At 47.4% G+C, this 17,757-nt stretch overlaps 1 protein-coding gene across 1 annotated transcript in view; it reads right to left on the bottom strand.

Moving 5' to 3' along the window:
- The window catches only part of RXFP1 (relaxin family peptide receptor 1), a 1,268,256-nt gene that overhangs the window by 335,752 nt on the left and 914,747 nt on the right, over positions 1–17,757 (bottom strand). Inside the window, exons 6-7 of the mRNA XM_085641728.1 lie at positions 11,967–12,038; positions 1,264–1,335 (exon numbers count right to left, since the gene is read on the bottom strand). Of these exons, the coding sequence (XP_085497854.1) occupies positions 1,264–1,335; positions 11,967–12,038 (144 nt within the window). The remainder of the gene's footprint in view (positions 1–1,263; positions 1,336–11,966; positions 12,039–17,757) is intronic.

The raw sequence follows: 17,757 nt of genomic DNA, 5'->3' as shown, positions 1-17,757 counted from the left end.
CGTACGCGCACGGCAAAAAAAAAAAATACAAAAAAAAACGAAATAACAATCACATTTATTAAATAAATTGAAGGACCCGCAAGAGAGAAAAAAAAATTGTTACTGTGTAAAAACAGGCGAGGCGCGCACGGTATGAACTGCGCAACGTGGGCGCTCGGTGCGCGAAGCGTACCGAGTGCCCACAGCGCGCGCATGGTGCGCTTAGCGCACCATGCGCGCAGGGTGTGCGCACGGTGAAAAACCAGAAAAAAAAATAAAAAATAAATACATAACTTAGCATTTAAAAAACCGTACAAATTCACTGAAAAAACCATAGGTTTCACACACGTTATAGTTAGGAATTAGCATTTAAAAAACCTTGCAAATTCACTTAAAAAACCATAGGTTTCACACATGTTATAGTTAGCTGTACATTTCACTCGTAAAAAACCAATGAAATTCCACGTTATAGTTAGATCAGGTAACTATAACTTGCGCGACCGCAATCCACAATGTGTCATTTCAGATGTCATCATTGATGTGAAGAGTGATGTCACTGACCATGTCATGAGTGATGTAATATGTGACGTCATCAGCAGTTTATTGTGGGCGCGCAAGTTATAGTTACCTGATCTAACTATAACGTGGAATTTCATTGGTTTTTTACGAGTGAAATGTACAGCTAACTATAACATGTGTGAAACCTATGGTTTTTTAAGTGAATTTGCAAGGTTTTTTAAATGCTAATTCCTAACTATAACGTGTGTGAAACCTATGGTTTTTTCAGTGAATATATATATATATATATGTAAAATGGGCCATTCAGCCGCAGATTTTTAGAAATTAAACTAAACATTTTTTTATTTTTTATAATTCGTTTTATTGAACATCAAAAAAGAAAGGTCATGTTATACGAGTGATCATTTCCACATTCCAGGGTACAGTGTCTTTTACAGGCTGTATCATTGTGTATTATGTTAACTTACTTTACTACAATGTCACATTTCATTGGCTTCAGAGCATTAATTGTTCGTCAAGGGAGGGGACAAACGGGGGTTCACACACATTTCCACGATAAACATTCCATTTAGTCCAGAGCGTTATCCATTTTCGAGGACAGCCACGGGCCACATAAACTGTTTTCTCCCCTTAAGCTAAACATTTTAAACTTCTTCCTGCAAGTCTTACTTATTTGTCGATTAAACAAAGAACAAGTTACATGTTGAGCTTCCAAATACAATTACTACCACCAGAATATTCAGATGTACTGATATAAACACTTACAGCCATTCAAGTTTATGGAGATCTTGAAAAACTCCAGGCTTCAGGGATGTGATCAAATTATAACTCAGATACCTGAAATACACCAGAAACACAAAACATGCATTAAGGGATAGCAACAGCTAGCAGCAGATGAAGACATAGAGATGGAAAGTCTACTGATTCAATTCTACCTCTTCCACTTCTAGAGTAACCCTTGTTTGGTTGCCACTTATATTCATTTAATGCAGGGATTTGATTTTTGTCTATCTGTTTTTCTCAATGGGCTGCATGTGAGGGATCTTAGGTCTGCCCTTGTTTGGGCAGTTTTCAAGATTTCTGAACCATCATTATGAGTGGCCTCTTAATTACAGTACGGCTAATAACAACAGTTATCAGCCCCATCGGAACTATTTTTTTTTACTTTCATCCAGAGTTTTCGGCTGGTGGCAGCAGCTAAGAATATTTGAATGAAAGTCTGGCCTAAAAGGAAAAATTACCTAGGGAATCATAATAGGAATTATCATTGCACATAATTTCTTAGGGGACCCTCATGGTCCAATTTGCAATGGACTGGATTTATTGTCCTCCCGAGGTACAGGTACCCCAATATCACAAACTCGGGGGTGAGGAAAACTCAATCCAGTTTCGGATTACTCGTAATAAAGGCCTATGTATGTTTCCTTGAGGAATGATTCATTACATTCTCCATGTAATTGTGCTATTGTGAATTATGCTGTTTTGGCTTCTAATTACTGACTGTCAAATTCATCATTAGAAGCTATAACAAATACAATAGACAGGAGAGCCTATCACAAATCAGCATGTGCTCTGGCAAGAGACCAAGCTAATTGTTACTTTATAGCTTTTACAAGTCCTCTTGGAATTCCTATATTTTACAATTCTTCACAACTGATTTTGGAGTCTGTCTGCAATGCTTACATAGAGTAGGATTTTTAGCAGCAGTTCCTCCCATTTTACTCAGTTTAGAGTCTAAATGCTTGGTTAGTACTAACTTCCAAAATGCAGTAACACAGTGCTGCTTCTGGTTCCCAAATTTAAATTCCACATTCAGCAAACATAGAGAAGATCACCAGCCATTTGGACATTATAAAAATACGATTAATAGTGGAATACACAGGCAAGTTGAAAATCTGATTAGTATAAATGTATTTTGACTTAATTGATAACAAAGTATCACAAGAAATTGGTAGGATAACACCTAATCAACGTTTATGAGGAAAAAGCATTGTGCTAAAAACGGTTTTGTTAACTGCAGTGCTCTGTAAAGTGTCTCTGAAATACTGTACAATGCTTTGTTACTGGCAGGGGCTGGTGTGCATGGTTGGTACAGTGTATGGATGTTCAAAGGCTTACTTGGGAAGCTTTAGGTGTTTTGTTGGGATGACCTGAGGAGAGATCCTGCCTCTTTCCTGTGAACTTGGCACTATGCATTGACATGCTTATATTTAATTTAATTGCATTTATTTATGCAGTCTTATTTAGCGTGAACCCGAACTTAGAGGCAGCAGAGGGCTTCACACTGAAGTCACAAAAACATATCAACCACATAATAACAACAGGAAAACTATATAAAGATAAAAGTACCATATACCATATATGCCAAGGCTAGAGTTTATTTGTCGAGAACTGGATCAAGGGACTCTTTTGAAAATAGGTGATGTTGCTTGAAGAAACTCATTTTAAGTTCTCTTTTGAAGTACTCATTGGAAGGATCTGTCTTAATGGCAGGGGGTTGGCGTTCCATATAGTTCTTGAGAAAACGTGTTTCAGGGTTCTGGCTTTATTGAGTGCAAGATTTTCTAGAGATTGAGATTCTGCACTATGGAGAGAGTGGGAGCTTCCTGAGATGATTATTCAGCCATAGCCTAAGGAAACTGGAGCATGCTCACTCACAAGGTGCCCCACCACACAGAAGCTCGTTTGATATTGTCATCATTACATAATGTCAGACAAGAGCTTGCTGTTTCCTCCGAAGGGTGTCTACTGAGGGGTCTCGGGTTAAGGAATACCAGCATCATTGCAAAAGCAGGTCGTGGATCTCGCTCACTCTGCCCATCAAGGGGCGGTAAAGACAAAATCCAGTCTCCGAAGCAAGGTGTGGTTTCCTGGTTTGGATGACCAGGTTGAACACATTGTGAGGCCATGTTCCACGTGTCAAGCTGGTGGTCCTGTCGAGCCACCTGCACCCCTCATTACAGAATCCTTTCCATCCATCCCCAGGTACAGAGCAAGTGCCGATTTTTTAAGCTTATGTGATGGTTGCCACATGTTTGTGAGGATAGATGACTTTTCAAAGTACCCTGAAGAGTAGATCCTAGAATCAATAACGGCCGCCCAGACCAAACCCCCGACTGGAGAAGGTCATGACCACTCATGTTCTGCTGAATGAGCTAAGGACAGACAATGGTCTCCCTTTTTTCTAGGCAAAAGTTTGCTGAGTACCTGGCCTTTAGAAGGATCTATCATCGGAAGTTCTCTCCCCGTTGGCCACAAGCAAACGGTGAAGCAGAGCGCTTTTTGAGGACTTTAAATAATGTTTTGAGAATTGCATTAGCCAATGTTCGGAATATGGCTCGTTCATTGTATTCTTTCCTCCATTTGTAACTGTCTCACTCTGCATGCTACAACCAGAGTGTCCCTCAGCACCTCGTGCATGAAACTAGATGGTAGGAGACACCATTGACCACATTGGAGAGACTTCTCCATTACTTGACAAGGATGCTGAGGCATTGCACTGACATCCTGCACAAAATGATCGCACATCAAAGAGGAAACCGGCAAAGCAACGGGATCTCTGAACTAGTGATTTGGGGCCTGTCAAGAACAGACGTCCGGGAAGCATGTTTATGCTACAATTTGAGATCGAGCCATGGAGAGTGAGTTAGATGAAAGCAACCATGGTTCCCGCTCAGAGAAATGGAGAGACAATCACATATTGTTCTTTAAACTGTGCAGACAGTTCGACTCTGAACCACTGGATATATATGGTACTTTTCCAACGGTTGAGGGTGGCAGTGACGAGAACCATGTCAGCGGTCTGCAAGGTAGGGCCTGCACGTCAATCCCTTCACCTGGGGAAGTTATTGGTCAACTCCAGTAGCCTAATTCCCCTGAATCCCCAGGGACTGTCATGAGAGACGTCATAGGCGGAGGTGAGTCTGAAAAAGATGAACCAGCTTCTGAGAGGCAAGGCATGGGGAGTTATGACCTACAACGTCGGTCTGCTGCTACCACGAGGTTGAAGGATTTTGTTCTAAGTTAAAAATGTTTGTTATTTACTGTTAAGGTATCCTATTGCATCCATTTATTTATTTTTGCGATTTTTACAGCGCGCAAATACCCTGGGGTGTCTCGGCGCTTTGATGATCAAACTGAACAGGTAAGGCAATTATTGTGCAAACAGCTACGTTTTGAGTTGTTTTCTGAAGCTAAGCAGTGTAGGGCATGTCTTGATACTGAGGGGGAGTGAGTTCCACAGTTTGGCAGTGGCAACTGTGAAGCTTCTGTCACCCCAAGTGACCTTTTTTGTGCGTGGCACGTTGAAGAGGTGGGCTGATGAAGAACGAAGTGTTCTAGATGCTTCTAAAGGTCTAAAGGCGTGTTTCAGGAACAGAGGACCAGAGTTGTTAATGGCCTTGTATGCTATGCAGAGGGCTTTGAACTTAATGCAGCACCTCACAGGGAGCCAGTGGAGTTTGCGAATGGAGTAGGAAATAGAATTGAGTTTAGGTATGTTAAGCAGAAGCCTGGCTGCGGCATTCTGTATCAACTGAAGTTTTTTAAGCACCTTTTCCTGGGCGTTGAGGAATAGGGAGTTACAGTAGTCAGTTTTTGAAAATACCAGGGAGGTGATTAGAGTCTTTGCAGCTGAGGTTGGGATGAAGGGTAGGAGCTTTTTAATTTTCCTCAGGGTGAAGAAAGAGGCCGAGACAACATTATTAGCATGATGGTTAAAAAGAAGCCGATCATCAAAGATGACTCCGAGGTTTCTCACTTTAGTGACAGGTGTGGGAGTAGTGCTTACATTGTTTGGCCACCACTGAGGGGACCAACAGGGCTCCAGTTTACCAAAGGTCATGACCTCAGTCTTGTTGGAATTCAGTTTGAGACAGTTGGCCGCCATCCAGGAACTGATGGCCAACATTCCCTCTTGGAAGTTGGCGGCCACCCTGTCTCCGTCCTGGTGTATTGAAAGGACTAACTGAGTGTCATCAGCATAGGTAGTGAGGCTGATGCCATGTTCCTTAATCACCCTCGCCAAGTCCGACACATAGATGTTAAAGAGGGTCGGACTTAGCGAGGAACCCTGTGGTACACCGCAGGGAAGGGAAAGGTGAAGTGATAGAAAGGAACCTAGTTTGACATTGTAGGAACGGTTGTGTAGGAATGAGGCGATGAGATGCTTAGCTTTATATACCACACCCATGGCTGCGACACGGTTGATTAGGATGTTATGGTCGACCGTGACGAAGGCCGCGGATAAGTCCAACAACACCAGGACTGCCGCTCCTCCCTTGTCCATGGTGTGTCTTATCTCATCCGCTGCCTTGATGAGTGCCGTCTCTGTTCCATGGCCTTTCCTAAAGCCAAATTGTGTATCGTCCAGAAGGTTGTGGGTGTAAATGTAGTGTGATAGTTGTTGGTTCATGAGGTTCTCGGAGATTTTAGCTGGGAAGGGTAGGCAGGCAATAGGTCTGTAACTAGCCGGATCAGTGGGGTCAAGGGAAGGTTTTTTTAACAGGGGTCTGATAATTGCTTTTTTCCACACTGCTGGGTAGATACCTGTTTGGAACATGTTGTTGCATATGTTGGCTAAGGCTGGTGAGATTGCCTCCGGAATGAGGTTAAGGATGGAGGGAGGGCATGGGTCTAGTGGTGATCCTGATTTGATGGTTGTAATAAGATGGGAGATTTGTTCAAGTGTGACAGGCTGGAAAAGTGGAAAAGATCGGGTGATGGAGGAAGGGGTAGAGACAGAGGTCTTTACCATGGGTATGGTTTGAGGGGTGAATGCAGAGAATATGGAGGTGACTTTATCAGTAAAAAAGTTTGCCAGAGAATTGCAAAGTTCTTGTGAGGTGTTTTCAGGTGGGGCGGGAGCGTTGGCCAGATGGTTGACAACCTGAAAGAGCTTTCTGGTGGAATTTACTGCTGAGGTGATCTGGGTAACATAATAACTGCTTTTCTCAGTGGCTAGCTGCTGTTTGTATTTAGTAAGCGCGTTTTTGTATTTGATTTGGTCAGTGGGGTTGTAATGTTTGCGCCAGTTTCTTTCTAAATTCCTGCAGAATTGTCTCTGCAGGCGCAGGTTTTCGGAGAACCAAGGTGCTGACGGGGAGGTACGGTTTGGATAGATTGTTTTCAGTGGTGCCTGATAATTTATTGCCTGATTAAGGTGAGTAAGATAGTTACTGGAGGATGTGACTGGATCGGTGTCAGAAGAATCTAATGCGGTTGCAAGAGTAGCCGCTAGTTCGGGAATATTGATGTTTCTCCAGTTCCTGGATGTAACTGGTGCCACGGGTTTGGATGGAGGGACCGTGGGTGATTTAAAATTAATGTGGAACAGTACCGCTGAGTGGTCAGTCCAGGTGAGGGGTAATTGTGAGGAGTAGGCAATGTCTGTGTTGTTACTGAATATCCCGTCAAGGGTGTGCCCTGCAGTATGCGTGGGTGCCACGACTAGTTGGATAAGTCCTGCGGCTGCCATGTCTTCCAGGAGTAAGGTCGTGTCATTGTCAGTTTTGGCCTCTAGGAGGAAATTAAAATCGCCTAGAATAGTGAAATTAAATTTCCCAGCAGCATTCTCTAAGAGGCTGTTAATGTTAGCTAGGAATTTGGGGCAAGAACCTGGAGGCCGGTAGACTAAAATCCCTGTGAGTGACTGGTTGCCAGAGAGGGTGATCGTAAACGAGAGTGAAGGCATTCCATGTTGGGGAGGGGGGAGGTATTAGTGCGGAGGTGTTCTCTGTATATAATGGCCAAACTGCCTCCCTTTTTTAGTGGTCTGTCTACCCGATTGACATAGAAGCCAGGTGGAAGAGCCGCCGTGAAATCAGGGTCAGCTGCCGCGTCTCCCCACGTCTCTGTGACAAACAGTATGTCCAGAGAGTGTGCTGAAATAAGTTCCAAAATGTCAAGATGGTGTTTTGGGAGGGAGCGTGCATTTATGAGAGCCGCCTGTAGTGGTTTAGATACTCTTTGTTTGGGGGGAGGACGTGTACAGAGTTTACAGATGGATGGTCCACAAATGTGTTCTGACAGAAAGAATTGAGGGGGAGTGTGTGGTAGCAGTAGAGAGGGTCTAAGTGCATGCAATTGCGCGGAGCTGTAGATATGGTGGGGAGAGGTTGGGCCAGGGGGGATGGCACGCGGCACGGTCCAGGCGCGGGCGCTGCGCACGTCCGCTGCGCTTGACTGAGTCCATCGCCTTATGTACCGGGGGGAGACGTAGAGCTACACAGCTAACCTTGCAGGAGGTGGTGGCACACCGGAAGTGGAAGGGGGAGTCTTCCGGGTGTGGCGCTCGTTCCTTCCACACTGCCAAACTTTTGGTGGTGGAGAAGTAGAACACGCCTGGTACAATTAGGTGAGTGATACAGCGAATTAAATGGTGACACAATGAGGTTCAATACTAAGTGCAGATATCTTTTTAAATCAGATACAGTGATAACGATTAAAATACAGTACGCTGCGCTTCTGTTGCTAGGAGCAAGCTACCGTCGGCAAACAGGAGCGGGACTGCTGTTTAAAAACACGCAACCTGACTTAATCTCAGGTGATGATCTCGATCGTGGCTGTGAGCACGCTGTGAGCACGCTGCTGCGCTCGTAAGTTCAAATTCCATGCATTCTACAGCTCTTCATGTGATGGTGCGGTCACGTATCTTAAGCAGAGGTGTGCATATAATGTCTATATCTGCTTGTTTCGATTGCAGGTTGTAGCATGTTTCGGTTTCTATTTTGTGTTTACCTTATCTTTCTTTTTGTGTGATAAAGGAGGAATGTTAGGTTGAGATGGTACATCTCATCTTGTGAATTGAGGGAGGGGATATTAATAAATTACCCTGTCATGTATGGCTCTAATGATATGAGACATGATGCACAGGGAAGTCAATAAAATTGGGGGCCTGGGCCTCAAGGTACAGAAGTAAAAGTAATTGGTGTTGGCTGTTTCATTGCAACATTCATTGGGCTGCACTCTGCAACCCGACGATGCCAACAAGCAATAAAGCTGTGCCTCCCATTTGTTGTTTTGAGGCAGAGCAATTCATGCACAGGCAGCTCAGAGCCGAGGCTGGCAGGAGCTTTCTAATCCACGTGGGCTGTGTGCTGCAGTGAACCCTTGTCCTCCTGTGTGGGCTTGAGGCAAGTTCTGCCGTCGTCTTCGCTGTCGAAGTGTTCATGCTATCTGGGAAAGCTAGGGCCATAATTTCAGAACGTAGCTATTATAAAACTGATGAGAATACTCTGAAAAATCAGCATATGTTCAATTAAAACAGTGTTGTGGTGCTCTATATGTTAGTTGCTAAAATATAGATCACCGGGATCTGTTTTATTAAGGGCATTTAAGGTAATGTTAAAAACATCATGTGGAAATGATGAAGATAATTAGTGGTCCTCCATTCCCCGCTCAACATGTTTCAGCCGTGTGTCGCAGGCCTCATGGCTTTCATCAGGACTTGGATCCTTGCCTTATTTATAGACAGTTTTGACACTTCTTGTCTAGCTGAGATCCTAAAGGATTAAATAGGTGTTGGTGCAGGTGGCCCAATCACAATCATACACATGCATACACACTCAAGCATAACATTGTTATTCTCAAATCATTATACAAAGTCCTTGCAAAATAGGAACCCCTAATGGGTTTTTATTGGAGAGCCACAGAGGAGATACCGTACCAGCCCTCCGCAGTCACACATTCGTCGTTGAGAGAGTCTCCCGCCTTTGTTTCTACAAGCGCGGTCCTCCTCTGTACACTACGTACACCACGTTCTTCTATTTGACGATACAATCCTTGGACAGACAACCCACTCTTCTTGTTTCTGTCATGATATTCTTGTTTCTATCATGATTTGGACTCATTGTCGTCATTCGTCATAAAACTGCAGGCAGTTCTTTGGCAGACACAAGGTGCCTAACTTCTAACACGTTTACTACTAACAAGTTTACTACCATTAACCTCAGACCACACCAAAGTTGCTGGCGATCGTCTAGCAGTGCAGGTAGTAATTCTAGTCTAATGTATGTTTCCATCAAGTCCTCCGATTAAGAGTCCTTAACAGGACTAAATAAATCCAATAATGATGCAAGAGATACTGATGGTGACCTTAGAAAGAGGAAAAGATATTTTAAACCCAGTAACAAAGGTCGTAGCATTGTGATAAAGAAATGCCTCTGTATTTTATTTTGCATTATCACATAGTGCAGATTCAGCCTCAAACTAGAATAGAAGAGTTAAGAGAGCAGAGAGGGTCAGTCATAGATACATGGATGTAATACACTACTAGTAGGAAAGTTGTGGGGCTGGAAGCATAGTGGCTAACAAATGTGATTACATAGCATGTTAAGGCCCCAATCACAATTTGGCCTTGAATCTCAGTTTAGGTGCAAACTCCTCTTTGCGCCCCAAACTGGATAGGGTTTAGTGCACAAATTCCTGGTGTTTGCTCCTGTGATTTACTGTTGGAAAACCTTGCTCAACTTGCAGGAGTAAATAGAGCAAATGTGCTTATTTGTGCCTGGAGAATTTGGAAATATTATTCGCTATTTGCGAGTTATTATCAATTTCTGGGTAATTGGACCCAAATTGGGCATCCCCTAATTACGAACCTTGCACTATTGTAAATTTACAACTGCACAGTTTGCACCTGCAAAATGGGGGTCAAAGTGAAAGGCCGGTAAACACAGGCTGGGCTGGAGGAAGTTCAAGCACTGGCTTCTAAAGCGCATGAAAGGACAATAAATGGGTGAAGAACAGTGCTTTGGTGGGAAACAGCGTTTACAACGCTGCTGTTACCAAGCAGGTAGGTAACAACGCGGTAGTTACAACGACTGTGTTACCAAGCGTGGCTTTACATCGCAAGTAGTTTCTACGACTTGCGCTAGGTGGCGTGCAACAACAGGGAATGTGTTAGATTTTAAGTCCAACACATTCCCTGCTGTTGCTCTAACTGGAGTAGGAATAGTAATTTATACTATTCCTAAATTCAGCGCGCCATCTAGCGCAAGTCATGGAAACGACTTGCAATGTAAAGCCAGGCGTGGTAACATTGCGGTAGTTGTCAGACCACGTTGTAACCTACAGCGTGGTATTTGCTCACGTAGTAACGTTATACATTCTGCTTTGGTGGTTAAGATGGGAAGTCAGGTAGAAAGGTCAGAGAGCACGGTTGGAATGAAGAGTTTTGCTTGAATAGGTGGGTCTAGAGTTTCTGTCTTGGTTCGTTGGAGTGATGAAGAAAGACTAACGTTCAGGTGATGTGATCTATGAGAGCCAGACTGTGTGGACACGAGCCCCGGCTTGTCTTCTGTGCGCTTTCTGGATCTTCATTCTTGCCAGCGCAGTGCTCCCTTCGGTCGGGAGGAAGCCAGAGATGTGCAGAGCTTTTCTGAAAGGTAATCTGAAGTTTGGTATGCTTGAATACGATGAAGTGTGTTTTGAATTTGATGTGGTCTGGGAGGGGGTACAATGGAGTTCTCTTAGGTCGGGGAAATACCGTCCTATTTCCTTTTCTCTGTTATGAAGGAAAGCATGTCCTTGAAAGAGGGGTGTAGAGGGCCAGGGAACAGGTGGAGGCCAGGGGCAAGCACAGAGAGTTCTGCCGCTCCCAGTGTGTGGGACTGCCAGGGAGTTGACAGTGGAACGAAATTTGGACGTTGTAAAGTGTGGCTTGACTATTCAAATTAGGCACATCCGGATCCATGCGCACTGGGACTTCTTTGTGGCGTCGATGCTGAAATCAACTTATTTTGCTCAATTGGCAAGAGAGGTAGGTGAAGCACCGATCTTATGGGTCACCAGGCAGGGAATGAAGAGTTGGCCTGTGTGTAAGCCTGTTTTGGGCTGTCTGTGGGGCCTGTTTTATGGTCTGCGGGGCCGTTTTATGTTGATTTCCCTGATATTAAAACAATGCCTACAGCAAGTTCAAATCCATATCTTCTTCTAATATTTGCCAAAGTACTTATACAGCGTATCTTTAAAAGTTCACAGCTGCCCCATTTTGCAAACATGTAACACTTAATTCAATAACCGGGACCACTTTTATTTTGGTCTCTATGCCTATCTTCTGTCCCAGACTGACACTGGTGAAACAATCGAGCCACACTTACTGTGGTAGCACAAAGTCGAAGCAGCGCTGAGCTTAGCACAGATCTGTGCCTTCGAGAATGTCCCAGTGCCTTTTGTAGATGCACCCCATGCATTTTAAATTTATTTTTTCAATCAGTAGCAGAAATACGATTTTCAATGAGGTAATCCCCCCTTCATGTAGACATTAAGATCATAGAGATCACAGAGGTAATCTCCCCTGACATCATGATGCATTGCAACGCTTGATGCCAACCCCTATTTGTTTGCTCGATCCAACCCAGGTAAGACTGAGGAACATTGATGAAACTAATGTTTCTTGACTAACGGTGTGAGCCTCTTTTGTAATGCCCATTTGCTATCTATTGAGATGGGGGTGTAGAGAGTTTACTTACAGTTTGGTCAGGTTGTGCAATCCCCTGAAGGCGTGCACAGAAACTGTTCGGAGCACATTGTTTTGCAGGTAGCTGAAAAAGAGGAAATTCATTAAACAGGTAAAATAAACAAGCTCATTCTAAAAAATAAATATGTGATTGCATTTAACTTCAAAAACACTAGATTGTGCTACAGAATACCACGTGTATTAGATTTGATGTTTGACCTGCCCATGTGTCTGACAGCATAATTCTGGGTTCTAAATCACGAAACTCAAGGATAAAACTCATTCCATGGGGAAAGCAGAAATGTATATTAATTTATATTACAATCACAACCAGTACTGACCCCAAAAATGATTTTGGGGCGTTTGGGCACAGAAAGACAACAGTCAAAATGGTGGTTCTGTTTATACCAGATAAACATTAAGAGAGTCCGCAAACAAGTGGTTTGTGTGTCTGTGTTTGAATAGCTGCCTTTTGTATTTGTAGTGTCTTGTGAGTTAGGGATTGTCGTGTCTCTAAGCACCAATAACGACAGACACCGTGGTCTTGGTATAGGGGTCTTTATTGTCACCTCTTCACTCGTCCCTGTCCCTACTCTCCCTGCCCGCTTCTCCTGTCGCTCCTCCTCTTCCCCTCACCCCAAGGCTCCGCCCCACCAACCACTAGAATGCTCACAATATTACATCTCCCCCTTTGATTTTTTTTTTTTTTTTTGAAACCGTTTATTACAGAATCCAAAAAATATACAAAGATGGGCCTACAACCTTCAGGCCGGCCGCTAGCAAACAGAAGGAGCATGTGATACAGACAATAGCACGCATGCCGCGGCAGAGGGAAAGTCACAGGAGTTGGAAGAAGCGTTGGCAGCCACACCATCCGAACCCCACATAACGGTTTCTTTTTAATATAAATAACAACAAAAAAAAATAAAATAAAAAAAAAAAAAAAATCCACAAGGCAACCCACAATCGGAAACAGCAGCATGTGCTCCCCAAGGAGGGGGACCCCACTAGTCCATAGGAGTATCGAGGGGGGAAAAAGGTCAGGACGGGGACTAAGTAGACTCATTGCCCAGAACCGGGAAGACAAACTGGCTAAGGAGACGGGGCCGGTGACGGATCGGGCAATAACGGCGGGGTACAGATTCCCCCACGGTAGGCGTTCCAGGGGCCCCATACTTTCACCCATGTCCCAGGCTTACCTCTCGCAACATACACCACCTCTTCCCGAAACATGCACCAATCCATGTTATCCTTCCACGCCGAGACAGTCGGCGACCTCTGGGAACCCCACAGTTGAGCAATGTCACGTTTGGCCACCATATATCCCAGAGTCACCCACCACGTCTGCGGCACCGAGTAGTCGGTTGGCTCCCACACATTCAGCAGACATCTACTCGCCTCGGGCAGCAGCGGCACACGCGTAACCACCCGCAAAACCTCATGCACACCACGCCAGAATCGCGCCACATCCGGGCATTCCCACAAAATATGGAGAAAGGTCCCGAAAGAGCCACACCCACGCTTACACAACCCGTCCACAGCATAGCCCATACGCATCAGCCTCGGCCCCGTAACATAGACCCTATAGAGTATCTTGAGCTGGACGAAGCGAAGGCGGGCCGGTATGGCCACCTCTTTCGGGGAGGCCACCGCAGACACCCAGTCCTCGTCATCCAGCTCCAGTCCATCGGCAACCCATGCCTCACGAAGGCTAGTCAGCAGTCCCGAACGGTCATTGATAAGTTTTTTATAAATTAATGAAATCGTGCCGTCCGGTACATGCCCATCCAGCACTCTATCTTCCAGCGGGGAGCACTCCGGGATGGAGGCGACGTCCGGAAAGACGGAGCACAGCGCATGACGAATCTGCAGATATCGAAAATACTCTCTGTCCTGCAGCTGGAATTCTGTCTGCAGCACATCGAACGTCTTGAATCCCCCCCTCGTCCAGAGATCGCCCACCCTGCTGATGCCTATCATGTCCCACTTCTCAAAGCCCTTCGAGGTCCACAGGGAGCCCAGCCGCTCAGATGCGTATAGTGGCGTCGCCCGGGTCAAGCGGTCCCTCCACCCTATCGCCACGTTAGCCGCATGCCACACTCGTACCATGACCCGCGTGGGGCCCGTCAGACGTGCGTCGAGCGAGCTAGAATAAAGCGCCCGATTATAATCACCACCCGGCAGTAACATCTTATCCATTTCAAAGGCAGGGTTTAGAGCGGGCCCGTACAGGCCGTGATTGATCGCAGCCAGCTGGGAGGCCCAATAATATCGCTTGATATCCGGGAAGGCGACCCCCCCGTCGTACCATGGGAGCGTCAGCTTCGCCAGGGCGACACGCGGTCTACCCTCCCAAAACAGTCGGCGCTGCAGACTCTCCACCTCGCGAAAGTAGCTCGCCGGGACGACGTCCATTGTGTTCTGTAAAGCGTACAGGAAACGTGGCAGCGACATCATCTTAAACAATGCCGCCCGGCCGAGCGGCGAGAGCGGCAAGCGCCTCCAACGCGCGACGTCCTCCTTCAGGCGCTGGAGGGGGGGAAGCAAATTCTGACTATACCGGGCCTCCGCGTCCAGGGTAATGAAGACACCCAGGTACTTAAATCCCCGCGGGGCGATCTGGATAGGACAACCCCGCGGAAGGATAGGAGCCTCCCCAGAGAGAACATACACACACGATTTAGCCCAGTTGATGACAAGGCCGGAGTTGAGGCCAAATGAGCGCAATACATCAACCAGTACTATCAGTGATTTACGTGGGGAAGCCAGGTACAGAAGAATATCATCAGCGTATAGAGATACGCGGTCCTCATACTCAGGGGTCCAACGGAGACCACGGATAGAAGGATGCCACCGCAGCCACTCCGCCAGGGGCTCCAAGGCAAGCGCGAAAAGGAGCGGTGATAACGGGCAGCCCTGCCGCGTGCCCCTGCCCAGCTCGAACGGAGCCGACACTCTACCGTTCACAACCACCTGTGCCAGCGGTCCCGAGTACAACAGTTTTACCCAACCGATGAATCCTGGGCCAAACCCAAACTTCGCGAGTGTCGCCCAAATATATGGCCACTCAAGTGTGTCAAACGCCATAGTGGCGTCCAAGGACGCCAAAATGGCCGGCTCCCGTATGAACGGGACACGTGCGAGCACCCCATGCAAGCGCCGCAGGTTAAGCGCAGTGTTGCGATGAGGGATAAAGCCGGACTGATCCTGGTGAATCAAGTCGCACACCACGCCAACCAGCCGAGTAGCCAACACCTTGGCGAGAATTTTGGGCTCCGCATTCAACAGCGAGATAGGCCTATAGGATGTGACCCGGTCCCGCGGCCTCCCCTCCTTATGAATAACCACAATAGTAGCCAGACGCTGGTCTAGCGGGAGGGAACCCGCCGAGTGGGCCGCGAGGAACATAGCACGGAGATGCGGCGCCAGCGTATCCGGTCGCAGCTTGTACAACTCGATGGGAAGACCATTAGGACCCATGGCCTTGCCAGAAGCGACCGAACGTATGGCGAGGGCAATTTCCTCAGATGTTGGGGCGGCGTCCAACGACACCCTGTCCTCCTCCGAAAGGGAAGGCAGCGCGATATCTCTGAGCAGGGCATGGGAATCCTCCTCCGAGCGGGAGGACACCGGGGAATAAACCCCACGGAAATATTCTGCAAAGCAGTCGACAATTTCTTCCGGTTCAGTGACACACACACCATCCTGTTTCTCAATCGTTGGGACAACTCGACTCGCTCTCTCCTTTTTGTCCAGCCACGCAATCAATTTACCAGCCTTATCACCCACATCATACAGTCTCCCCTGTTGCTCTCTACTGAGGCCCCTGGCCGCCTCCGTGACGAGGGCCTTATAGGCCGCTTGCTTGAGTCGGAGAACATGTAATTTGTCATCCGTCACCCCACATTCTAGATCACCCTCCAACTCGGTTATCTCAGTTTCAATACGGGTCACCTCCTCCCGCTCGCGCCTCCGGGAATGGGAAATAAGGGACAGGGCCTCCCCCCGGAGAACCGTCTTGAACGCCTCCCACAGAGAGATCGCCGATGACACAGACCCCACATTGTCGTCAAAGTATCGCTTAAGGGATTTAACCAACTCTGCGCGAATGGTGGGGTCACGCAGGTACCAAGGATTAATCGGGACCACCCTACCCTCTCCCCTCGGGAGAATATCAAAGTGCAACAAGAGCGGGGAGTGGTCCGAAATACCCCGCGCCAAATGGCGCACCTCCCCTATCCTCCCGACATAATCTAGCCTTGAGAGACTACCATGGGCCCCAGAGTGAAAGGTGTACTGTAGCTGCGTGGGATGTTTCAAACGCCAACAATCCACCAGCCCCAAGGTATCCAAGAGGCCAGACAACCACGCTTGGGCACGGGGGAGATCCCTAGGGGGGTGACGATCCTCCGTTCCGGAAACCACAGCGTTAAAATCCCCCCCAACCACTAGAATCCCCTCCGGAAGGCCAAGGAGGAGGCGCCCCAGATCCGCAAAGGTGGTCGTCTGCAACCCTGGCGGGACATAGACAGACACAAAAACGACCACTCTGCCCTCCATTCTACCCACCAGAACCGTGTAACATCCCCTGTCATCATGGAGCACCTCATCAATTTCCAACGGGAGCGAGTTCTTGACCATGATGCCCACACCCCTTGAACCAGACGTGAAGCCCGAATGGGCCACAAGGCGGTAGCCCCGTCGATTCATAGCACGAAAGGAGTTGCCAATGAGGTGTGTCTCCTGCAGAAAAACTATATCGGGTGAAATTCTTTTCAGGAACTGCAGGACCACACCTCGTTTTATCCTGTCCCCCAGTCCATTAACATTCCAGGACAAAAGACTCAGTCCCCTACCCCCCATCATAAACGAAAGCAATCACTCGTCCCCCAGAGAGCACTTTAGAAATAGCACACCAATACTTTTGCCTTGTGGTGTAAACGAACAACACCCCACCCCAACCCAACCGCCCCAACAAAACTCCCCCCTCCCTGCACCCCTGCATGAGCCCAGACAGCCCCCCCAACTTGCAGTGTGCCTGTCGCCCCTATATAATGAAACTAGCTAGACCCCCTAGAGGAGGAAAGAGTACCCCTTCGAGACCCCGCACCACCTCCAAAGGAGGGAAAAAACGAATACAGAAGAACGAAAATCCCTAAGCTTGGCCGAAAGTGGCATCATATCCGTCCAGAGTGAGGCCCAGTATCAACACCTCAGTCCCGGTCCAGTGGGCCGCCACCTCCCGCCGCCTCCCCCCCGCCATCCCGATCCGACCCCCAGACAGAGTATCCAGCCAGTCCCCGGCCATTTCAGGACGATCAAAAAAGTGCGTGTGACCCTCCACCTCTATCCGCAGCCTGGCCGGGAAGAGCATGGCGTATCTTAAGTTCATGTCCCGAAGCCGCCGCTTGACGCCCAGGAAACTCAGTCTCTGCTTCTGGACCGCTTGGGTGAAGTCAGGATAAAAGTTCACCTCCATGTTCTCCAGCTTAATCGGCCCTTGCAATCTGGAGGCTTGCAGAATCGCGTCTCTGTCCCGAAAGTTAAAGATACGGGCAATGAGAGGCCGCGGGGGGGCCCCGACCTTCGGCTTTCCCCCGGGAACTCTATGAGCCCTCTCCACGGCAAAGAATTTACTCAGTCCCCGAGGCTGGAGATGGGTAGTGATCAGGTCCTCCACAAAGAGATCCGCCGCCGCCTCCTCCCGTCCCTCGGGTACTCCGATGATGCGGATGTTATTCCTCCGGGCCCGACTCTCGGAGTCCTCCAGGCGCCGATCCATAAGCGCACTCGCCTGACGAAGT

This window comes from Triturus cristatus, chromosome 2_2 (genome assembly GCF_964204655.1).
Source record: "Triturus cristatus chromosome 2_2, aTriCri1.1, whole genome shotgun sequence".
NCBI lineage: Eukaryota > Metazoa > Chordata > Amphibia > Caudata > Salamandridae > Triturus > Triturus cristatus.
The sequence above is the reverse complement of the archived record's forward strand: the minus strand, read 5'-3'. Positions and strand labels throughout refer to the sequence as shown.